General features: G+C 50.6%; 2 protein-coding genes across 6 annotated transcripts in view; one reads left to right on the top strand and one right to left on the bottom strand.

The window, feature by feature from the left end:
• Positions 1–4,327: 4,327 nt before the first annotated feature.
• Positions 4,328–15,049, bottom strand: MRPL14 (mitochondrial ribosomal protein L14). The gene is made up of 3 exons (XM_074818182.1): positions 14,987–15,049; positions 7,494–7,587; positions 4,328–4,983 (listed from the first exon to the last, which is right to left on the bottom strand). The coding sequence occupies exons 2-3, from the start codon at positions 7,565–7,567 to the stop codon at positions 4,617–4,619; spliced, it is 441 nt and encodes a 146-aa protein (XP_074674283.1). The 5' UTR covers positions 7,568–7,587; positions 14,987–15,049; the 3' UTR covers positions 4,328–4,616.
• A 70-nt stretch (positions 15,050–15,119) lies between these two features.
• TMEM63B (transmembrane protein 63B) overlaps positions 15,120–20,856 on the top strand; it is a 50,188-nt gene continuing 44,451 nt past the window's right edge. For all 5 annotated transcript variants that reach the window (XM_074818179.1, XM_074818178.1, XM_074818176.1 and 2 more), the window contains exon 1: positions 15,120–15,241. The gene's annotated coding sequence lies outside the window, so the exon portion shown is untranslated. The remainder of the gene's footprint in view (positions 15,242–20,856) is intronic.

The raw sequence follows: 20,856 nt of genomic DNA, 5'->3' as shown, positions 1-20,856 counted from the left end.
GGCTTAGGGGCCCGCCGAGCCGCACGGGGGGCCGTGGGGGCAGGCTGCCGGGCACACCATCACACCCACATTGCCATCTAGCCTCCTGCTCTGGGATGTGCAGCTCGCCGCCCTCACCCCTGCCAACCGACCGATGCTCGCTTTGGACCAAAGTCTGGCCTCAGGCTGCATCGACCCCGGTTTGGCCTGGGATTCGGCCGTCTCCCCCTCCTCCCAGCCCCCAAAGTCACTAGCTGTCTCCCCCAGCTCTGCAATTCATCCACCCTGCTGGCACAGGGCCACAAGATGGGGCCGCCTGTCTCCCAGCCTCGGTCTCCAAGCAGATGGAAGACATCAGCTCCCCGCTGCATCCCTCCGCGATAATCTGTCTCGCTCGCTTCCTTTTGGGGACACCCCTTCTCACGGCCAGCTAATCCCCAGTGCTCGCCTGTCTCTTTCCAGACCCTAGCCCTCACCAGAAAGCCCTATTGCATGTCTTTTCTGGGCAAGCATCTCCCCAAAGGCCATCTCTCCCTACCCATGCAGGATGCCCTAAAAAAAGACCCCTCTCCCCCAACTCCCGTGGAAGAATGTCTGGGCACGAAGACCCCGCCATCGCCAGGGGAACAGGCACCCTCTCGGGAGCTTCATCTGACGCAAATCCCATATCCAAACACACAGGAACTAATCCAGGGACCCAGTCGGAGCTGACCAGGGAGGCACATTTGTAATGGGGCAATGAGACCCTGGGAGGACCCTGCCATTGGCTTCCCCTTCCCTCTGCAGAGGGTGGCAGCTCCCCCAGAGGTTGCTCAGGAGATGAGAGAATGCCTCCTTAAGCACTGTTTCACACTGGGAAATATTCCCATTTACCATATAAAATCATGTTAATGGCAGAATAATAAACATAAATAAGGAGCAGGGAAGAGAATGACCTTCTGGCAGCAGCTGAGGTAGGTGGTGGTTTGTTTTTTCTTCCCTCCTCTGAGGGAATCATCCCACCAGTCTGCAGCTATCCTTCAAGAAAAGGACCTGCAAGAATTGCTACCCACAGAGGGAATCATGTCTGATTCCCCAGCAGGGTAGATACACAAGGAAAAGCCTCTCATTTGGGGAGAGCTCAGCCTTGGGCGGATCCCAAAGAAGGATGCCACAAGCCAGAGCCCAGGAAACCCAGCAGCCACTCCTGGGACACCACTGCCTTGCCGCTCAGAAGGCTCTGGCACGTCTGGAGCAGAGCTGGGGCCAGCCTGGAAGTTGGGAACAAGGAGGTATCATCTCCTATGTCAAAACAAAAGAGAGGACCTGGAATACAGGGCCTGGTCAGAGGAAAAGAGAGAGCCCAGAGAACCGACATCAGCCTGGGCTACTGGCAAGGTGCCATCCGTCTGCTCCTGCCTGTGTGGGCTCTGCCACCAGGGCAGCACCGGGGCAGTCAGGATCTGACCATCCCGCAGCTCTGGCAGGGCCGAATTCAGAGGGACAGGTGGGAGCCAGCTAAGGGCTCATCCACGAGCCAGGCCCTCTCCCCTTCAGAGAGATGCTGCTACAGGCAGCGCTTGGAATTTGCCAAGCACGAAGCTGTCACTGTGAGCTGGGAATTTCTGCCGAGGCTACGTTCCTCGTTAGGGAAAGATGGGTAAAAACTGCAGGAGATGCTCTACGGGATATGCTTAGCTTAGCTGTCTGCATGTCTACTTATTAAGCTCCGAGGTTAAGGATTTAGTTCCACATATCAGTTTACTTAGACATAAAGCATCGCTTCACATTTTAATCTCAAGTATGCTGCATTGTCTTGCCCGCTTCCTCTCGTGCCCTCTCCCCACGACCTCTTCCCCAGCAAAATGCTGGAAAGTTATTAGCAAATATTCTGTGAAATATTTAATATCCAAACAGCGGGATCTGTGCATCCCATGAGAGACTCATAGCCCTTACGATCAGGACAAGAAAAACAAGGATTGTTTGCAGGCCCCCAGGTCCTACTGGGAGACACTTCAAGGCTGGAGTTGTTGCCAAGCAAAAACCTCACACTAAAGCAGCCCATTAAATGAAGTATCAACCAGGCTAGCTGGGACCGAGGTATTCCAGCTTGGGATGGACCCCACTGCCACGGTGCCCACAGTCTTTGCGCAGAAACTAAATATCCCGTGCAAGTGCCATCTGAAAAGATATTTTCCGGCCCTCTGTTAGTGGAAGCCATCTTCCTCTTCTGTTCTCAAAAGGATTTACACTGAGGAGGTCTGAGCTCCTTCTGTCTGCAGGACAGGCATGACAGACATGTCAATTGGCTTATGATTTGTTTATTAAAAAACTGTAAAAGTATTTGTTTACATGTTTATCAGGGTTGGGGGACTTTCAAAGGCTGTGGAAGGTTTGCTAAAGGAAGAGCACAGAGCTGTTAAGTGGCGTAAACACTTTCTCTAAATACACATAAAAACATACACCCTTTTTTTACTTGAAATGCTTCAGCCTGCTACTGGGATGAGCTTTGAAAAAGCTAAAAAAAACCTACCTAAACTGGGCTGTGAAGATTTATCTGCTAACAGCAGAGCACAATGCTCACTGCCCCATCCCTCAGCCAAACTCTGGTAGATGCAGCACCCTGCAGCCCTGCACAAAGCTTCCCCAGTGCCAGGATCAGACCTGTGCGCCCAGCACTCACTAAAGCCTCTTGACCTTGAGAAGAGTCTAGCTAGTCCCACGCCCTTGGCTCGACTCTGCTCCTGAAGGGCAAGCACTGAGCATCACCAAAGGGCTGGGAAGCTGCTCACAGAACAGCGCTCATCCCAAAAAAGCCCCAGGAGCATCCCACGCTGATCCAGGAACAAATTCAACCAGGGGAAGAAAGGCGGTGAGCAGTGCCCGAGCAGTCAGGCTGTGCCGTGGCCCTGTGACACAGAGACAAACCCCACCCGAGGGAGGGAGGCCAGTCACGCTCATTGCTGTGACCAGCACACACGGTTTGTTCACCGTTCTGCTTAGCAAAATGGCATAAACATCACCCTCGAGCACAGAAAGTTCCTCCAGCACTTGGATAGACCGACACCAGGCAGGTGACCATCCGCTTTGCTGCTATGCCAGCAGGCAGACACCTATGCAGCAAGCAGGCTGGGGGCTTAAAGGCAATGCCTGTGGGGTTCAGGACTCGGAGCAGCAGACCCAGCGTCCACTGGACCACGGACAACAGCAAACAAGGAATGTGCTGCCAGCAGCAGTCAATTCTGCTTTCCTACAGAACTGGGCAGCACATAGGCTTAGGCCCCTCCAGTTCAGCAGGAAGTTTTACTAAGCAGGATAGTGCCATTACTTAAAGGTTGAGACTGAAATTTAAATTTGAAGTATCATATCTGTGTTACCCGGAGTAATGGAGTATGAGGGGATCCAGGGCTCACTTTTTCTATGGGCAATGTGGATTCCACAGTGGTGAGCATGGGGCAGATACATCTGCCAGGAGTAACTGAAGTGTGGAATAGCTCAGCACTGCAGTCTTCACATCTCCACAGAGGGGCAACGCAGGGCTGAGGTAAGGAGCTTTCCCAGTGCAACAGGGAGGGGAGGTGGAAGGACAAGGCACAGCCAACCACCACTGCCACCAGACCTGCGCGGAGTCGGCTCAAGGGCCTGAAGCCGGCCAGACTCCTGCTGGCTGCTTCCCCGAACCCTCTTCCCCAGCACTGCCATTCCTAGGAGTGCTCTGCTCCGATGTCCCTTTACCTGACAGGAACACCAAGTTTCTCTGCTCAGCTCCATACAAAGGCAGCTGTTTGGCTCCTGGATAATAGCTGGCGCTGAAAGCAACACAGTAGCATTTGCCCACTATTGTGCCCAAGCTTAGGAAGTCGGACAACAGCCAGTCTCACCAACTGACATCACAGACAATGTCTGACACAGTCCCGAAAAGCAGTCTGAAAAGAAGCTGCTTTCTGTGGACCTTTCAATCTGAACCCAGCCCGTGCATTACTCGGAGAACACAATTTCCTAAGGCTGGTCAGGTGTAGAGCATAGGCTCATCTCAAACCCACCCCATTCATTCACCTTCCCTACCTCTGTTTCCCCATCTCTGGCACACCCTGTACAACCACACACCACTGAAGTTGAGGCCATCATGCTCTCTCAATTCTGATTCCTCCTAAAGATTTTTCTTAGGCAAAGACATAGAAACTAATCCTTTTATTGAGTGTGCTCAAGGCACCAATAGTTCATTACATCTCTCTCCTACTCTATTACTTCTGAATCCATTTTGTAGATCTCAGTGTCACTGGGCCAGAGACTGCGCTTTGTGTCTTGCTCCTGGGGAACTGGGAAAGGCAGAAATGGGGAAAAGAGAGCATGAGGAGTACAAAACAAGAAGGATTTTCATGTTCTCATTTTAATGATTAGAGATCAAATTAACACCACCGAGCAGTAAGGGTGAAGGACCATTTACCAAACACACTGCAGATGTTCTGTGAAATAAATCAACCTTCATTTGGAGAAAAACAAGGTATTTAAACTAGTTGTTTGTACTTCTTAAACAGGAAGAGAGACTCGTGATGAACCTCAACTTTTTCATATTCCACCATTTTCTAGAAAAGGACCAAGAAGCAGCTACTGTATGAAAGGATATAGACAGGATTGCCAGAGACCTTTCTTAGCTTTCATACAAAGTTGCGGGCAATGGCCAATACTTTGGAGAACTCTCCTTCTCTCTGTCGCAGGATATAGGGTATTGGTGTTTTTATTCTAGTCCCTATTGGATTTCCGTTGTCTTCTATGAGTACCACATTGTTGGAATCAAATCTAGGCGTCATGTTGGGGCCAGGCATCTTGTGCCCTACAATTAAAGCCTTCTTCTTTTCTCCTTTGATAGCCAGAAGTATCGTATCTCCTACTTTGCCAACTCCAGTCTTGTTATACACATGGATACATTTTGGTGGCCGGTGGTAGGACGTATTCCCCAAGGCGCTGTTGTCCACCACTCGCACGCGGGTGAGTTTCTGTATTGCTCGGCACGCTCCAGTGGTACTAGCAAAAGACAGGAAAGAATGAGAGACCGATCTCCTCAATAATCCTCGGGGAGCAAGAGCAAAAACCCAGCACAGGATCTTGTCATTACACAAACCACTCAGAAAGCGCCAGCAATAAATACATACCATATGGGTGACACACTGACGGCAGTCAATGTGCTCTTTGAAAGCCAGATGCTACTTTGGGCTTTGCACACTCTTCACTAAATGTCAAACATAAAACGACCGTTCTACTCTGAAACACGACTGTAAGATGGCATGAAAAGCGGCTTGCATTTACTGGGCTTTTTAGCAACTGCAGATGATTCCATCCAACTTCAATTTACAAGCAAAAAACTGTGCTTGCTTCTGCTACAAACAGCCTACAGGAAGCTAAGACTCAAGTCAGGCTCTTTCAATCTTGTACACAGTCCCCAGCAGTAAGGACTTTTCTGACCAATCTTCTTTACAGTGAAGTCTGGGAGGGTCTCCCATCTCACTCTGCTCTCAGTGAGACCTCTGAGGTCCTGCTGTGGCTGTGCTAAGCTGCCACCAACTAGAATCTAGCAGATCATCACCTTCCCCATGTGGGAGGAACCCAGAGAGATGCAGACTCTTCTGTATCTGTTTGCTCTGTGGGATTAGCAGGAGTAAGAAACAACAGAAATAAACTGCACAATACCAAGTTGTTAGGTCTGAGTCTGAATATGCTTGGGAACAGCAGGAATAAACTGAGAAATATTTCAACCTCCCTTACAGGAACTGCTACTCTTTTATCCCATAAACTCAAATTCAAGTGATTTGTTGCTTCTCTTCAAAGGACACCCAAACACAGACCACTGGAAAAGCAGGAAGATCCTTTCTACTGCCAAACAACTGCTTTGCAGTAAGGTACTAGAAAGATGCTGGCCAAACAGCTGCAGGAATGCCAAGCTGCTGTCAGCTGAACCACTCAAATAGACAACATATGGAATCAACATAACTGTTCACCTTGTTTTGCAGAGCAGAAGCGTGTATAATAAATAAAGACCAGTGGGGACTATCAGCCCTTTTTGAAGACGAAGGACCTGTATTTGCAATGCTGCCTAGAAGAGCAAGCCATCCCCTGTATATCAAACACAGTGTGGATGGACATCAGTTGAAGCAGACATTTTTACATGGATTAAGGGAAGGCTGGCTGGGTCAGTCTGCTTTAACTGCTCCAGAGGTCAGGTGCTGCCTTTCAAGATTTGTTTCCTGCAGCAGAGGCCCACCCCAACTTTCCCCTACAAGAGTACACCTCTCTTCTCTCTCAGAAGTCACTCATCTGTGCAAGCAGTCACCCTCTCCCATCCCATCCCCTGGCAGGGACTGTGTATACCACACTCTATCCTCTGCCTGCCCGCTGTGGCTGGACAGCGGGGAAGGCAGAAGGGAGGAGGCTGGAAAGGGACAAGAGTGTTGTCACAGGAAGGAGAAGTGGAAACCTAGGTGGGACCAAATCCACAACACAGGAATAGCTAACAACTGTAAGTGTAGATTACTAGACAAGACTAACTGCCCCATGAAGACTTCTTCTTTCCCCTTCTTTCTCCATTTCTGCCACAGCCTTGGAGCAAAACCCTACCACATCCAAAGCAGGCCCATCACAAAGGGAAGGTTTCCCCATTAAGACTGTTGATGTCCTGCAGTAGCACTGCTCACCTTTGTGGACTTCGCTTCCCTCTTGCTGTCAACGTATGTATATCCTTTAAATGTCTACTGGTCAATGCTCTCATGCAGTCCGCTTACAAAGCCAGCAAGACTCACGATATCTCCTCAAGATAGCTCCTGGGACTATAACACAACCTATCTCTGAGCACTGTCTTAACCCCACTATAGACCACAGTCACAGGAATGACTCTTCTCACCCTTTAAACTGAAGCCCTGACCCTTTAAAGAGTTATATGCTAGAGACTCCCCATACCTGCACCGAGTGTACTGTGGGATTAGGCTCTAAGCTTTATGCAAGGCACTGTAAAATATGAGGTCCATAAATTCAAGAAGCTTTAAAAGCCCTGAGCCTGGAACAAGGACCTAAAGAAAAATAACTAAATGGACACTGTTAAGGTACAAGGAAGTAATTTTTCAGGTTACTTGTGTTCTATATAACTGAAATGATAAACTCTGGAATAATCTTAAACATGTAATTGGCTCTGTATCAGCAGGGGCTGGCTGTTGTTTTTTTGCACTTGGCTGAGAAGCACAGGCATTTTCAACTTCTGCTTGCAGGCCCTTGCATCGCCCTCAGAGGCCTAGAAGCCTCCTTACACAAATATGAAAATGCAGAGTTCTGATCACATTCAGACTGCCAGGAACGTGCATATATGTTGTTGTGTTTGGGCTCACTTTACAACCTGTGAAGAAACAACTGTGAGATTTTTTTTTTTATTATATTATTCTTTTTAAATTAGAAATACAGTATCTTATGCTTGACCAACTGAACAGCATCTGTTTCAATCAGGAAACTCTCCCAAGAAAACAAAAGCAAAAGCAAGATTTGTAAATTACCTGAAGTGTCGCTGGATCACCATACTGCTTAGATGGGTTAAGGATAAACCCAATCGCCTATTCAAGAGAGCCATTTGGATTCTGGTAACCCGCCCTGTGTAAGAAACAAGAGAATTATGAACTCTGGAAAATGGACAAAATTTCTTTTGCTTCCTTTCCCTTATGTGAATCACACACTAGAGCCTCAGTACCTCTTCAGACACTGCAATCCACAGCACACAGAGTGGTAGCAGCATCCGCAGCACGCTACAAAGCAGATCAACAACCCCTGCCTGAATTCAGGAGACAATATAATTCAGATGCATATACTACAAAGCTGGATTCAGTATCACTGCATTGCAGTTTCCTGCACACAGAGGTAAAAGCCCTTCTGCATGCACTGTGAACCATGTAACAACAAGGAGGTTTGAGAATTTCAGATGTGAGCTAGTTTACAGGCTGCAGTGACCTGTAAAAGCTACCACAGTTACTTGTAAAAGCTGCCAATGTTACCTATAAAAACCAACCAAAAAGCCAAAGGTACTCTGCGGAACGGTATCAGGGTTTCAAGAAACAATTTGCCAGATGAGAAACAAGACAAAGCTCCACTTGTGATCAAATGCTCCCTCTCAGTATACACAAGGTGTTGAGCAGCCTGTGTTTAGAGATCAGAATCACACCTCTGCCAATCTCGCCCTGTTAAGGCTGCCCAGATGAAACAGTTCCCCATAACTTTACAGTTGTCACTCAGTCCAAACCAGAACACCACCCGGACTGCAGCAGAGCTGGGTTACAAGGGTAACCTCTGACTAAAGTTTACCATGCCCTCTCCCCTGACTACATCTATGGTGGCTCCCTAACTTCATTCTGTCAGACTCATGGGGACCAGCTTGCACATGCAATTGCAAAGGCTTATCTGAACTCGAATCACTTTGCCAGACACTGGTTCAAGAGCAATGACCCAGGAAGCTATGCCAGTAGATCCAAGTGAATTGAGAAAACAACACAGACCTAGAGCCAGTCCTCTTTCAGGCCAGCTCAAGTAGAGCCAAGACTTTCCATCTGACTGCAACTACTGCTCTGTAAGACTGCTTGCTCAGACCTCGGCAGTGTAATCAACACACGCTCCTCTTCTCTCCTTTCTAAAGTAAAGATTAAAAATACATTGACCTCTTACCTCCCTTTGCCAGTTCTGATGAGCTTAGGGCCAAACTGTAGCAGTACATTGTAAAGCCATTTTCTTAACTTTTATTTTAAAAACAAAGCTGACCTAACTTCTATAGGGAGAAAAAAATACCCACAGAGCCTTCTGACAGACAATGCCACAGCTGTTCTTATTACAAACAAGTAAAGTCCAGGCTAAATCTTCACTCTCTCTTTATTGGTTTTATTTTTCCCCAGTTTGTTTGCTTACTTGGGGATGCATGTAATATTTAGGGTTTGTGGTTGTCCTACAGAGCAAGCATTACCTGACAGCAAGATGAGAGCACTGGAGATGTGCACCACAGAAATTCTGTAGCAGTGTTCCCTGAGCAAAGCACACAATACATAGCAAACCATCTTGCCTGTCATACAGGCAGGTTTGGAAAAGAACACCAACAGCCAAATCTTACATTTATTTGTTAAACAAAGCCACTTTTCAGCAGGGTAGATCTCCAAACGAGTTCAGAGCTTCCCTGTGCTCTCCCCTCTCCAAAATGAGGCTCCAAGGCTGTGTTTTTGCTGCAGCTCCTTACCTAGCTGTGTGATCTTAAAGAAAACAAGGCCCTGTGGTAATTACAATGCTGCTGGCAATCAAGGTCCAATTACCAGGGCCTTGCTGCTGCTAGGATTTCTAAGCAAGTTCAACTACATTGCCTTGCTGTAAGCCCACACCCTGTGTTGGCAGGGAGGACAGCCTGTGTCCTGTTCTGCGCTTGGGTGTACTGTTTCCCCATGTGAAACCCAAATCCAGTAGGTAACACTGCTCCTACTTCCTCCGGAATCGCACCAAGGCTTGGGATCCCTCTGGAAAACCCAAACAAGCAGCAGCAACCTGGCCTCTCTGTTGCCTTTGATGGATGCTTCTTGGGGAGTCCAGCTGCCACTGTCACCCCTGTCTCTATTCCCCTGGCAGGCATGGCGGCCTCAGTGGCAGGAGAGGATGGGCCTGCTCATCCTCACCACTACACAGGACTGACAGGCTCATGGCAGTGCAGGCACGGGCGCACACTCTGCCCACTGTCAGAGGGACAGCAACATCGAGACCAACATAGTTAGGTGTGCTCAAGGCCACATGTCAGAGCCCTCAAATGCTGCCTAAACTCTGAACTCATTCCCCTCAGTCCTGGGAGGAGTCACCATTTGTTTCTAGCCTGTGGCAGCAGTGAAGGTTTGACGTTACAAAACTACCAGAAGCATCAACTGCGTTAAGTGTCCAAGGACTGTTTACGTTTCCAGATGACTCAGTATCCCCTCCTTTGCTAAGAATTATTCCTTGGCACATTAAGATGTGTCACAAGCTAAGAAACTTCGTATGATCGATTATTTGGTATGAAGCATCCTGTTAGGAACTGAGTAAACAAGGGGGATGCTTCCAATTAGTAGGAAGGTTCAGGGTGGAAGGAAGAGAAGAATGCATCTGTGGCATGGAGTACAGCATTCAAGGGTGCAAGTTCACGAAGAGCGAATCACATCTTCAGCTATCGTAACATGTCAGCTTCCCTTCTAGAAACAAAGAGCCAACAGGTCGGCTCTGTCTCCAGGTGCTCCTCAACCAGACCCAGTCCCGACTTGCTCCCTCTGTGACTGCGAACTCGATCTCCTCTGCCCTCAGTTTTCCCCTCTGTGGAGCAGCTAATTACTAAACTCCAAAGGGCACAGGAGCCACTCACTGTGGTGCCACACAGTGCTGCCACACAAATGCTCCGAGTTGGTGCCAAAGTTGAAGAGCCACTATAAAGCGATGATAGCCATCAGCCCCAGCGCATCCGGACCTCTCTCCTTCCCAGCACCGATGTTGCCTCACAACAGTGGGCCTTAAAAAGGCTCAGAGGGGGCTGCACTTAGCATAGGCATGGGGAACACACGTGACCTGAGTTTGCTTCTGAAGGTGGCTCTCCCCAGGTCATCAGGTTTCAGTGCTCGGAAGTGTACAGGAAGAGTACCCCCATAAACCTCAAGCACAGGAAAACTGGCAGGAATTCCCAGAAGTCTGCTGTCGGTATTGCCCAACTGATACAGGAGTGCACCCTACAATACCCCAGACGGGCAAAACACCACTGCTGCTTAGTACTTACTAATACACTCCTGACCAAGGAATTATCTTGGAAGGGACTTCTGGAGGTCATCTAGTCCAATCTCCTGCTCAAGCAGGATTAATTTCCATGTTGTTCATCCTAGACAAGAGCAGTATTTAAACAGACACTATCCTAAAATGAAAGGCCCACACAAAGACAAGTATCGATATGACATCGGCCATGCGTAGTTGCACCAAAGCAGCAATAAAGAACCATGCAGAGAAACCTCTCTCCCAGTTCCTATCCTGCTGCCCCTAAATTCTAGCAGTGACTCTATCTCATGGTTGGAGAGACTAATTTCTTAAAACCCGAACTATAGAGACGCTTTGCTTCTCTCTGATCCACATACCTGTTAAAAGTTAGCACAGACCTCAGAGTTCGGAGTAAGATTCAGAAAGGGGGGAGGAGTTTGTTAATCAAATACTCACTAAAATGACCCAATTTCTACTTCACTGAATAACACACAATAACCTGCTGCAGCAAACACTCCCTTCTCAAGGGCCCTTCAGCCTTACCCCATTCAATGCAACAGACCGACATCAAATTCTGACACCGCTCAACAAAGACACTCTTCACCAGTTAAAAACCTCTGGAAGTTATTTACCCACTGCACCACTTTCAAGTGCCATATTGAAGCTACCACCTTCACCGTTTTTCCTTGAGATTAAAGAACTAAGTTATATTTACTGCAATCTTGAGTGGTTTTTGAATGGAGGAATTCTGCAAAATTTCATCCCAGCTAACAGAAGCAGGCCACATACAATATTTTCATCAAACACATGCAAACACAAGTAGACCACCTCAGGGAGCTGATACAAAGCAAGGACATCTTCCAGATAAGTAGGACGAGATTACATACTCACTTTGAACCAACGTCAGGACACACACTACCAAGAAAGGAAGCCCTGTGTCCCCCCAGCACACATTTCCATCACCTCCCTTATGCTGGCTCTAGCATACATGTAAATCAGTCACAGTTTTCAGCTAGATCACTTCCCTGATCCAACTCATCCTGTGGCCACATGACACTGGTGCAAGGGAATGTGGCAAAACACAAGGCTGGGACTTACCCTTTCACTGCCAACCCAGACTCACATCATGACAGTATTTCCGGAGAAACAGCAGGAGATTTGGACAAGAAAAGCATCTCTTTAATTTCAGCAAAACTACTGATGTGCTTCACAAGAATGGTCTGTACGAATCTGTACTATTAACACAGCCATGGGAGCACTAAAAAGGTCTGCATCTGAACACGCAAGAGGCCAGTGCAATGGCTCTGACCAAGTTTTTATCAGTGGTGTATACCCTAAAAATCAGTCGAAGTGCTGCTCTTACCCTGCCTGCATGTTAGAGTAAAAATACTTTTACATAGTGCTGTCACGTAGCAATTCAGTATTACTTTCCTTTTTAATCACAAGTTTTGGAAATAACACCTGCTCCATTCAGTTATTTCTTTTCCTTCTTTCTGCTAGTAACTCATCCACACAAAGAGGCCCCAGGGAAAACCAATGGATGCTGCAAAGCAAATGCTGAGGCCTACTACCCAAAGCCTGCTGTCAAACATACAAAATAAAACAGGGAAAAATATTCTTCACTTTAATGGTAGCAACCTGATCCGCACAGTCAAATAGTGGGGGCCAACATCCCCTTTATTCTTCTAAGAGACCAAAATAGACATGCTCCAGGCACCACAAAGATTTGAACTGCATCCGTCATCCATCATTAAAACACAGGAAATAAATCCAAGACAATATGTACGATGCAAATACCTAAACCCCTACTCTGCCACTGCAGGTTTATTTATAGACCGTCTGCCAGGGTGAGCTACAAGAGCCAACAGTGAACTACAGGACTCAATCCATTCACAGCTCTCCTCATAAAGGAAACGATGTGATTAAGGGCTTGTGTGTGTTAAAAATACACAAGATATTCATTACCAAGACATAATTGGTTTTACATTAATGACAGCCAGAAAGGCCAAGATTCACAAAGAGAAATTAAGTCTTTTCAAAATCTGTTTATGAATAGGATTAACTATTAAACAGGATATTTATTGATCCAAGTTACCAACAGAAACTCATTACACGTACATCTGTTAACAATTTTGAAGCGAAACACACTAACCTAATTTTCCAGATCACAATCAGGAAAGGCAGATTAAAAAAAAAGAGATGAATATCTTTAATGGAAAACTTAATGTTAACATTTTAAAGTACCCATAAGCCCCAACTCTAAGGCACTTACAGCTCTTATTCTAGTATCCCAGCACCTTAAACCATTCTATATACTCATATTAACAGCACTGTACTAAATTTGGGAGGGCTTATTCCCAGTGCACCAACAGCAAATTAAGATACAGAGAGGCCAACTTCCTATGTGAGGTCAAAGGAAAGGAGCAGTATTGCTCCTAACCCCAGAAGCTCTGCTCTGGTATGGTCTGTGGAGCTGGAAGTGAAGCCCAGCGAGGTCCCTTCCTGTCTCTGCCTTCTGGAATTACGGGTGAATTCAGAGAACTGCCCACACTCCCATAGCTTAATGTTGCTATAACCTCTCAAATGTGTCTTTACTACTTCTCAAAGCATTGAGGTCTCAGGAACAGGACAATAAGTGGCAAGCCACAAGACCAGCATGGTGCAATCACAAACCAGATAGCAGCAACCACGTTGGGGAGAGCTGTGGAATGGAGGACACAAACAAGAAGTAAGAGAAGGTGAGGAGCTGTGGCTCAACCATAAAAAAAAAAAAAAAAAAAAAAAAGTCAGGAACCACTGACCTGGGCTAGGTGTTCACAGAACAAAGGACATGGCTCCAAGCCTTCCTGATAAAGCTACACCCGAAAAGGATGCCTGACACTGACAGAATCCAGGCTTGAGAGAAATCTGACCTGGAAACAAAGGCACACTCATGCTGCAAGGCAGCACAGAGCTACCTGCAGCTTTGCTGGAATAAGCCTCGCTTCTCACTCAAAACTTCCCCTAACTCAGTTTCTCTCCTTCCAAACAAGATCCTCCCAGGTAAGCTTGCAGAAGTCTCGAACTGGACAAACACACACAGCTCAGATGAGCATCTGTGTCCTACTTTTAAAAAGGCTGGCTGCCCATCTGCTTTTACTACAGGAGTAAGTCTTCCACACTTGTAAGAAACCTGTGATGCCGTCTTCTTCCCCAAATTGGTCCCCTTACTCACTGGACCTCCAAAAGAGTTTTTTGGAGAATAACCAGCAAAGCACAGACTAGTGCCCACACTTCCTGAGTCCCCATGACACACACGAGTAAATGCCGCGCTTGTCAGGACACAGGAATTTCAGTCCAACTTTGCTGCATGACTACTCATACCCACGCAAACCTAATCCCGGCAGCGCAGCCCCACGTGAATTCTGAAGCAGAGAAACGCTCTAAAGGACAGACGGGCGCGAGCGTCAGAATCGTGTTTTCCTCCTGCTATGGCATGGGCTGAAGCCCGGAGGGAGCAGAGGGTGCTGCCCATCGGAGAGGCAAGATGCTGCGGTCACCCCATCTGCAGTGCCCTGTGCGCAGGCGACACAAAGGCTCCAGGCTCCGCACAGCCCAGGCTCTGTCTCCCAGCTGCTTTTTGCAAGATGTCCCAACTACCCGCCCTGCTGCGCGCCACTCAAACTCGGCCCCCGCGCCGCCTTCGGGGTCAGCGTTTCTCAGCCTTTTTACAGCAGCAACCCGTGCTCAGGGTTTGGCCGTTTCAGGGCCTGTACACAGGCCATCAGCGGCGCCTGCAAACGCCTCTCTGTGAGGGACGGTACCGGGGGGAAGGGAGGCCCCGGCCAGCCCAGGCGCCGCAGGGCCCACAGCCGGCCGGCAGCCGCACGCGCACTGCGGCCCGCTCCCGCCCAGCCCCAGCGCCTGGGGGCTGATAAGGGCCGCCCGCACCCCGAGCGGCTCGGTCACGAGGCCGGGCGAGGGCCCGGCACAGACACCGGGGGACAGCAGCACCGCGGGAGCAGTCTGGCCCGGAGGCGGGGCAAGGCCGCCCGCAGACCGCCAGGTCCGCAGGCCGCGGCCGGCCCCGCCCGGGAGGCCTAAAGCCCCACGACAGCGGCGCCGCGGCTCAGGGGCGGGGCGCCCGCCGCCGCACGGCTGCCCCCACCCGCTCCGCTCCCCAGCGCCCCGGCCCACCGCCGCCGCTCCCGGGGCCGCCTCTGCACCCCCAGCCCTCACGGAGCAGAGACCCCCAGCCCCCCGCGCCTCCCCCCCCCCCGCGCACCTCCGAGGGGAACGCGGCCCCTCCGCCCGCAGGCCCGTGCGCACGCGCAGCACCGACACCTCCCGCTGGCCCCGCCCACCGCTGCGCAGGGCCGGCGCCCCCGGGCCCCGCCCCGCCCCCCCGGGCCCCGCCCCGCCGTCGCCGCTGGCTCCCGTGCGCAGCGCAGCGCGGTACCGCAGCGCCCGGCCCGGCCCGGCGGGGCGAGGCGGAGCGGAGCGGCAGCCCGGGGGGGAGCCAGTCCGCGCCTGACACGGGGTAAGCGAGCCGTCGGTGCGGTGCGGGGTGCGGCGGCTGCGGCTCTTCCAGGCCAGGCGGGCCCGGGGCCGCATCTCGGCGCTTGCGGGGTTGGAGGGCGGGGGGGGCAATGGCCGTGCCTCGGGCCCTCCTGAGGGCGGAGCGGGCCGGGCCGGGCGGCGCGGCCGTTGCGCGGAGCCCCGCAGCGGGGGCGGCCTGGCGCGGGGGTCGCCGCCTGCCATCTTGAGGCGGCGCGGAGCGGGGTGGGGGGCGCGCCCGGGTGCGGCCCCCGCGGAGCGGCCTGTGCCCCGCCCCACCCCGTCTCCCCCCGGGCCCGCCGCGGCTGCGGGGGGGTTCCGAGGCTTCTCGCCCGCCTCCCGGGTGCCCGTCCTCCGCCGTTCCTCTCCTCGGGCGGTGCTGGCTGACGTGGTTTCTGCCCCCGGCTGTCGTCGGACCCGTTTCTGCCGGGTGGCACCGGCTCCCATCGCACCTGCGAGCGCCGTCGGAGGTGCCGAGGCCGCCTTTGTGCGCGCTCGGTCTTGGAGAGCGCTGCCTGTCCTCCGCCCTACCTCTCCTCCGGGCACGGCAGTGGCGGAGAGCAGCAGGGAGGCAGGAGGGATGTTTCAAGGGTGGAAAATTTCAGCAGGAAAATTTCTGATACCGCCCTGCCTCTCCTACCCTGGAGAACTTGGCAAAGCGCTATCAGATAGGGCTTGTGGCCGTGTAGCCAAGCAGTCGCTTTCTGCTCTTGTCTCGATCACCAGCCCTTTACATCGTCAAACCATGGTTTTTCCTCCTGTTCTAGAGTGCGCCCTGTACGTAGCTACCTACTGGAGGCATCGTGCCAAAAATCTGTGACGTGGCTGCAGTCAGCCCAGTGCCTGTAGTAGGTTTGATAAGTCTCAACTGGATGGAGACCAGGTGTTTTGGGGATTTGGGATTCTGGTCACCTCCCTCCCTTGGTCTTCCCTCCATAGTAGGAGTTGGAAGCAAAAGGCCAATCGATCAGTGCATGCTCAGGGTGGCTAATTTAGTTGTGCATAATCCACGAGGAGCCCCGCCCCCCTGCCCTATATTTGTCCGTTAGTGTGGAAGTGTGCTTGCTCCATCGTGTCATCCCCCGGAGTAAGCAGGTGTGGGAAGCCACTGGCTGCAGGGCAGGAGCATCCCGTTAGCAGCGGTCACAAAGCCACTGAAGGGTTGTGTGGCACAGGTGCCTCTTGGATGGTCCTGCCGATGCCCCAGCCGGGTGTGGGACAAAGCCTTCCCAAGTGTATTGCAGGGACTGGTACCCCTCCCCTCCAAACACCCGTGCTGTATGGTCCCTAATAGCCTTTTATTCTCTTAAGGCTTTTGAGAGAGCAGAAAGCCAACCACTCAGCTCATAACTGACTGTTCAAACCAGAAATAGCAAAGCATTAAGGACGTTGCTTCTAATGACTGCAATTAGCTGATACCTACCTAGGAAAGGCACTTTTCAGTCTTGAGCCTTTTAGTGGTAAGAATACACTGTCTTTACAGGGAGAGAAGTCCTTTCTGCAGTCTTTACCTGGATACCATAGGAGCAAGATAAACATGAAAGAAGATGTTTTTGAGGGGGTTGGGAAGAGACTCTGGTTTGGCTCATGAGTATGTTTTGTTGCACAAAGTTAGCTCTATTTTTGTCTGTTCTTGACTTCGGTAACCTTGGAAGGAACTGAAGCTACTGTATTTTCTGAGGGTGTCAGTTTTAAGAAGGCATTGCCATGAGGCTTTGCAATGCTTCGTTTTCTTCCCCTTTGACCGGAGTACAGCGCAACTGTCCTGAAATGTCCTGAGGTCATGAGTTGAGCCAAAAAAAGAAAAATACTGAGTGGTTCGCTTCTTGTTTGTGTTTTGTTTTTCCTTCTAGGCTTTTAAAATACCCTTGGTCATATTTTTTGGCTTTCTTCAGCAATAAAATGGGCTAGGAATGTGCTTGGGGTTTTTTGATAAATTTTTACATTAAAAAAAGAAAAATACTGCCATGAAATTGCTTCATTCTGGGAACTAGGACTTTAAGAAAATCCCAGGTAGTGTGAGATTTGCAATAAAAGCCTGAGAGCTGGCAGTGCCGAGGGCCTGCTTTTTGTCCATTGCTAATTACTCTTTCCTTGAGCCCAGGGTAGCTGGAGTGCCTCTGGTCACAGAGAGCCCCTCAGTGTCCTGCCCGCAGCTCCCCTGCCACCCTCCCCATCCAGAGTGCAACCCCAGCCTGCATCCTTTCTATAAGGGCCCCATCTCCATCCTGGCACCCAGGGTGAGGCTGTATGTTGGGGACCCAAGGGCTCTGTGGGCGGCACCTCTTGCTCCCAGGAAGGACAGCCGGGACCTGCGCTGTCTGACGTGAAGCCTGCGCAGCCGTGGGGTGCCTGCTTCGTGCCGGAGGAGGCCCTGGGCGTAGGATACTCTGCGTGCTGTTAATTGCAGACGGTGCTGGTTATGGATCTTGTGGCTGATTTGCATATCAAAGCATCAGAGAGCTCCACGGTGGGTAACCGCGGGCAAGGATGGGGGCTGGGGCCTGATCTTCCCCAGGGCTTTCTGTGGTGCATAGATAAGAGAAGATGATGGTGATGTTTGGAAAATGGAGATTGTCTCCATGTCCTTGAATGACAGCACCGTAAAAGCTTTTTTAATCTAGCAGCTGCTTTCCAGGGGGTGGGAACCAAGGAGAGGGGGAGCAATCCTTGGTGGCAGTCCCTCAGGGTGTTCCTGTTCTACCTCCCTGCCAGCAAGAGCTTGCCTGGCAGCCCGCTGTGTTGAGCCCAGCAGCCCCACGCGGCCCGCCAGCAGCCGTCTCCTCCAGCCTTCGGCTCCTGTGGCGAGCGGCTGGTGTGCCAGCCGGCCGCCTGTTCTCCATGCTGCATCTCACACAAGGAGGCGGAGGCCCTTCTTGGAGCCTGAAGCAAAGGGGCAGGTTTGTTACTGCCTGAACTGGCTCTGCAGGGTCCCAGGTCTTGCCTGATGGCTCAGGAGGCATTGCGGGGGGGAGCAGCAGAGCCTCGAATGGGCCATGGCCTCTGGGATGCTGTGTGAGTCAGAGGAAGGTTTGCTTGTGTCTGGTCTCAGCACAGCTGTCTGCTGTTCCTCCCAGCTCTGGAAATGAGCCTGGGAAGCTTGAAGCTTGCTTGCAGGCTGAGCTGGAAACCAAAATGCAGGTTTCCAGGCAGGGAGAGAGAGAGGGGGGGAGTCCCTGTATCCCTTTGCCACTTTGATCTTCACAAGTGTGTTGCTGGTTCTGATGCCCTAGCTTTGAAGGACTGTGGCATGGGGCAGCTGGCCTCTGAAGGTAGCTCTCCATTCATTGTGGGAGTGCCTGCTGCCTGGAACTGCAGCTCTCGGCCTCTCTCCCATGCCCTTTGCAGCTCAGGCTCTTGCTGGGACGGACTCCTCGTCTTGCCAGCCATATGGGGAGTTGGTGTGCACAGGAACTGCCTTGAGCGTAGCCTTCTCAGGAGGCACCTCTCCGCCTGCAGCCCTCGTCCAGTCGGCAGCTCTCTGGGTCACTCAGGGGAGTGAGTTGAGGGGGCAGGCCTGATTCATTGGCTAGAAAGTTGGCTAAAAGGAGAAAAACAAAAATCAAGGAACGAAAAAGAAACGCGCATGTGTGTACACGCTCTGCAACAGAGAGAGGGTGAGATTTGTGAAGCTGGTGCCAAGCTTGTAGAGCAAAGGCTTGCAGTATGAAATGGCTTTCCTCTGAGCCTGCAGGCCTGCGGTTGGCACTGCCTTCTCGCTTCATGTCCTTCCAGCATGGAGCTGGGTGTCTGCCCTCTGTTCCAAATACAGATTAGCTTCAGGAAGCCCGAGACTGACTTGCTAAGCATGAGATGCAGAACATTTTCCTCCATGCTTCTCTGTGCAGTGGTCGCTGCCCTTCCCAGGGTTATCTTTGCATGTTCGTTATGTGTTCCCTGCATATGATTGCTAAGCAGTGCTGGAAATACTTTTGTTGTCCTCATGACTCTTGGGTGTTGATATTGCCTGCTTGCCCTTCTCCCTCTTCTGCTTTCAAGTTCCTTCCTCCCCGTCCCTCATAAAGCCAGATGGGGGAGTGGGAATGCTTTCCCAGTGTGCCATTGCTCTCCTTAGGCCAAGCTCTTATCGTGGTGACACAGCTTATGGTGACAAGATGGAGATCCTGCTGTCATAGCCCACTGCATCTTTTGAGCAAGGACTCCTGTTCTTGATGTGCTTTGGTCTAATTGTTGATGCCAGCAGCTTCTGCCTACATGGTTATTGTGCTGGGAAGAGAGAGGGGTCTTGTTTTATGCGTGCTGTTTTTCCCCAGAGAAATTGGCAGTTGGTAGTACAGATCTGGCTTAAAGCAAGGTTTTGAAGATTGCTGTTTGTGTCACCTAATCTGGGAAGATGTTTGTGCTATTGCATTAAAGAAAGGGGCTGGACCTCTTAAGGGACTGTGTATTCGAAAGGCAGCACATTGCATCAGCACTAGGAGAAAGCAGGCAGGATTCATGTCTGCTTGTTTTCACTATGTTCTGCAATTGCTTTCCTGAACCACCACAACCGTGCTGCCTCTGAGCAGCAAACTGAACCACCTCCCTGCCTTTCTCTGACTGGAGGAGTGACTGCTGCTTTCCTGTCTGACCATTGCCTGTCATTCCTTAGAAGGACTGTATGTCCCCAGAGCTACTCTTATAAGTCCCTGCATCGGGTGTCCTCATCCCCTCTGCATCCCTGTAGTTCTGTGTGTGTGGAGCAGTTGCTTGCTTTGATATCCCCTTCCCTTTCTCCTAGGGATGTTCCAGCTGGTTTCAATGGAGGTCTCTGCTCCTGGCTCAGTGCAGAGCATCACCCTGCAGACAGCCACTAGCGATGTGACCTCTGGCTCTGTTATGCCAACAAGGAGGCCATGTGGTGTTGCTCATAGGAAGGGGTTATGCTCTCTCCTGTTGACCTGCATAGAAGAGCAGCTCTGACAGACTCCCCAAGAGCATCCAGCTGTCTCCTGATGTGTTGCTCAAATGGGTCAGTGGGAGGGTACTACTCTTAGAAGTACAATTACTTACAAGAGTGTGTTTAGTAGGAGATTTGTGTGTTGGCCTGACCCTGCTTCTGCTAATTAAACAGTGGTCTTTAGTAGACTCTGTCTTGGGTCCCTTCAAAGCCAGGGTATGAGACAATCTTGGCATGATCTTGTACTTAGAGGAAACTCAGATGGTAGCAGGCCTTGTCTCCTGCTTGAAATAATTACCAACATCTGATGTCTTCTGCTTGGAGGTCAGAGAGAGCCTGGCAGTGACATAGACTGGGGAGGGTCTCTGCAGCTGATCTTAGGATACTTGGGCTCTTGAGCCAAAAATTTAGTGCCTTTGGGTCCTAAGGAAGATCTTAAAAGGGATTCATCCCTCAGCTCCCTGTATCTAGACTTTCTTTGTGTGAAACCATTGAACTCGGGAGGCTCTCAGGTGATGCTGGTAAAGCTGACATCTTCTCCAGGATGACTGCATATGCAAGTTGGTGATTTGATTTTGCTGGGCTCTTGTCTATGCTTGAGGCATAGACATGGAAATGAATTATTGTGTGTCTGCTGAACTGCAGTAGCTGCCCAGGGGCTCGCTATTACTCACAACACAGAAAACGCAGCTTGAGTT

This window comes from Strix aluco, chromosome 3, assembly GCF_031877795.1.
Source record: "Strix aluco isolate bStrAlu1 chromosome 3, bStrAlu1.hap1, whole genome shotgun sequence".
NCBI lineage: Eukaryota > Metazoa > Chordata > Aves > Strigiformes > Strigidae > Strix > Strix aluco.
The sequence above is the reverse complement of the archived record's forward strand: the minus strand, read 5'-3'. Positions and strand labels throughout refer to the sequence as shown.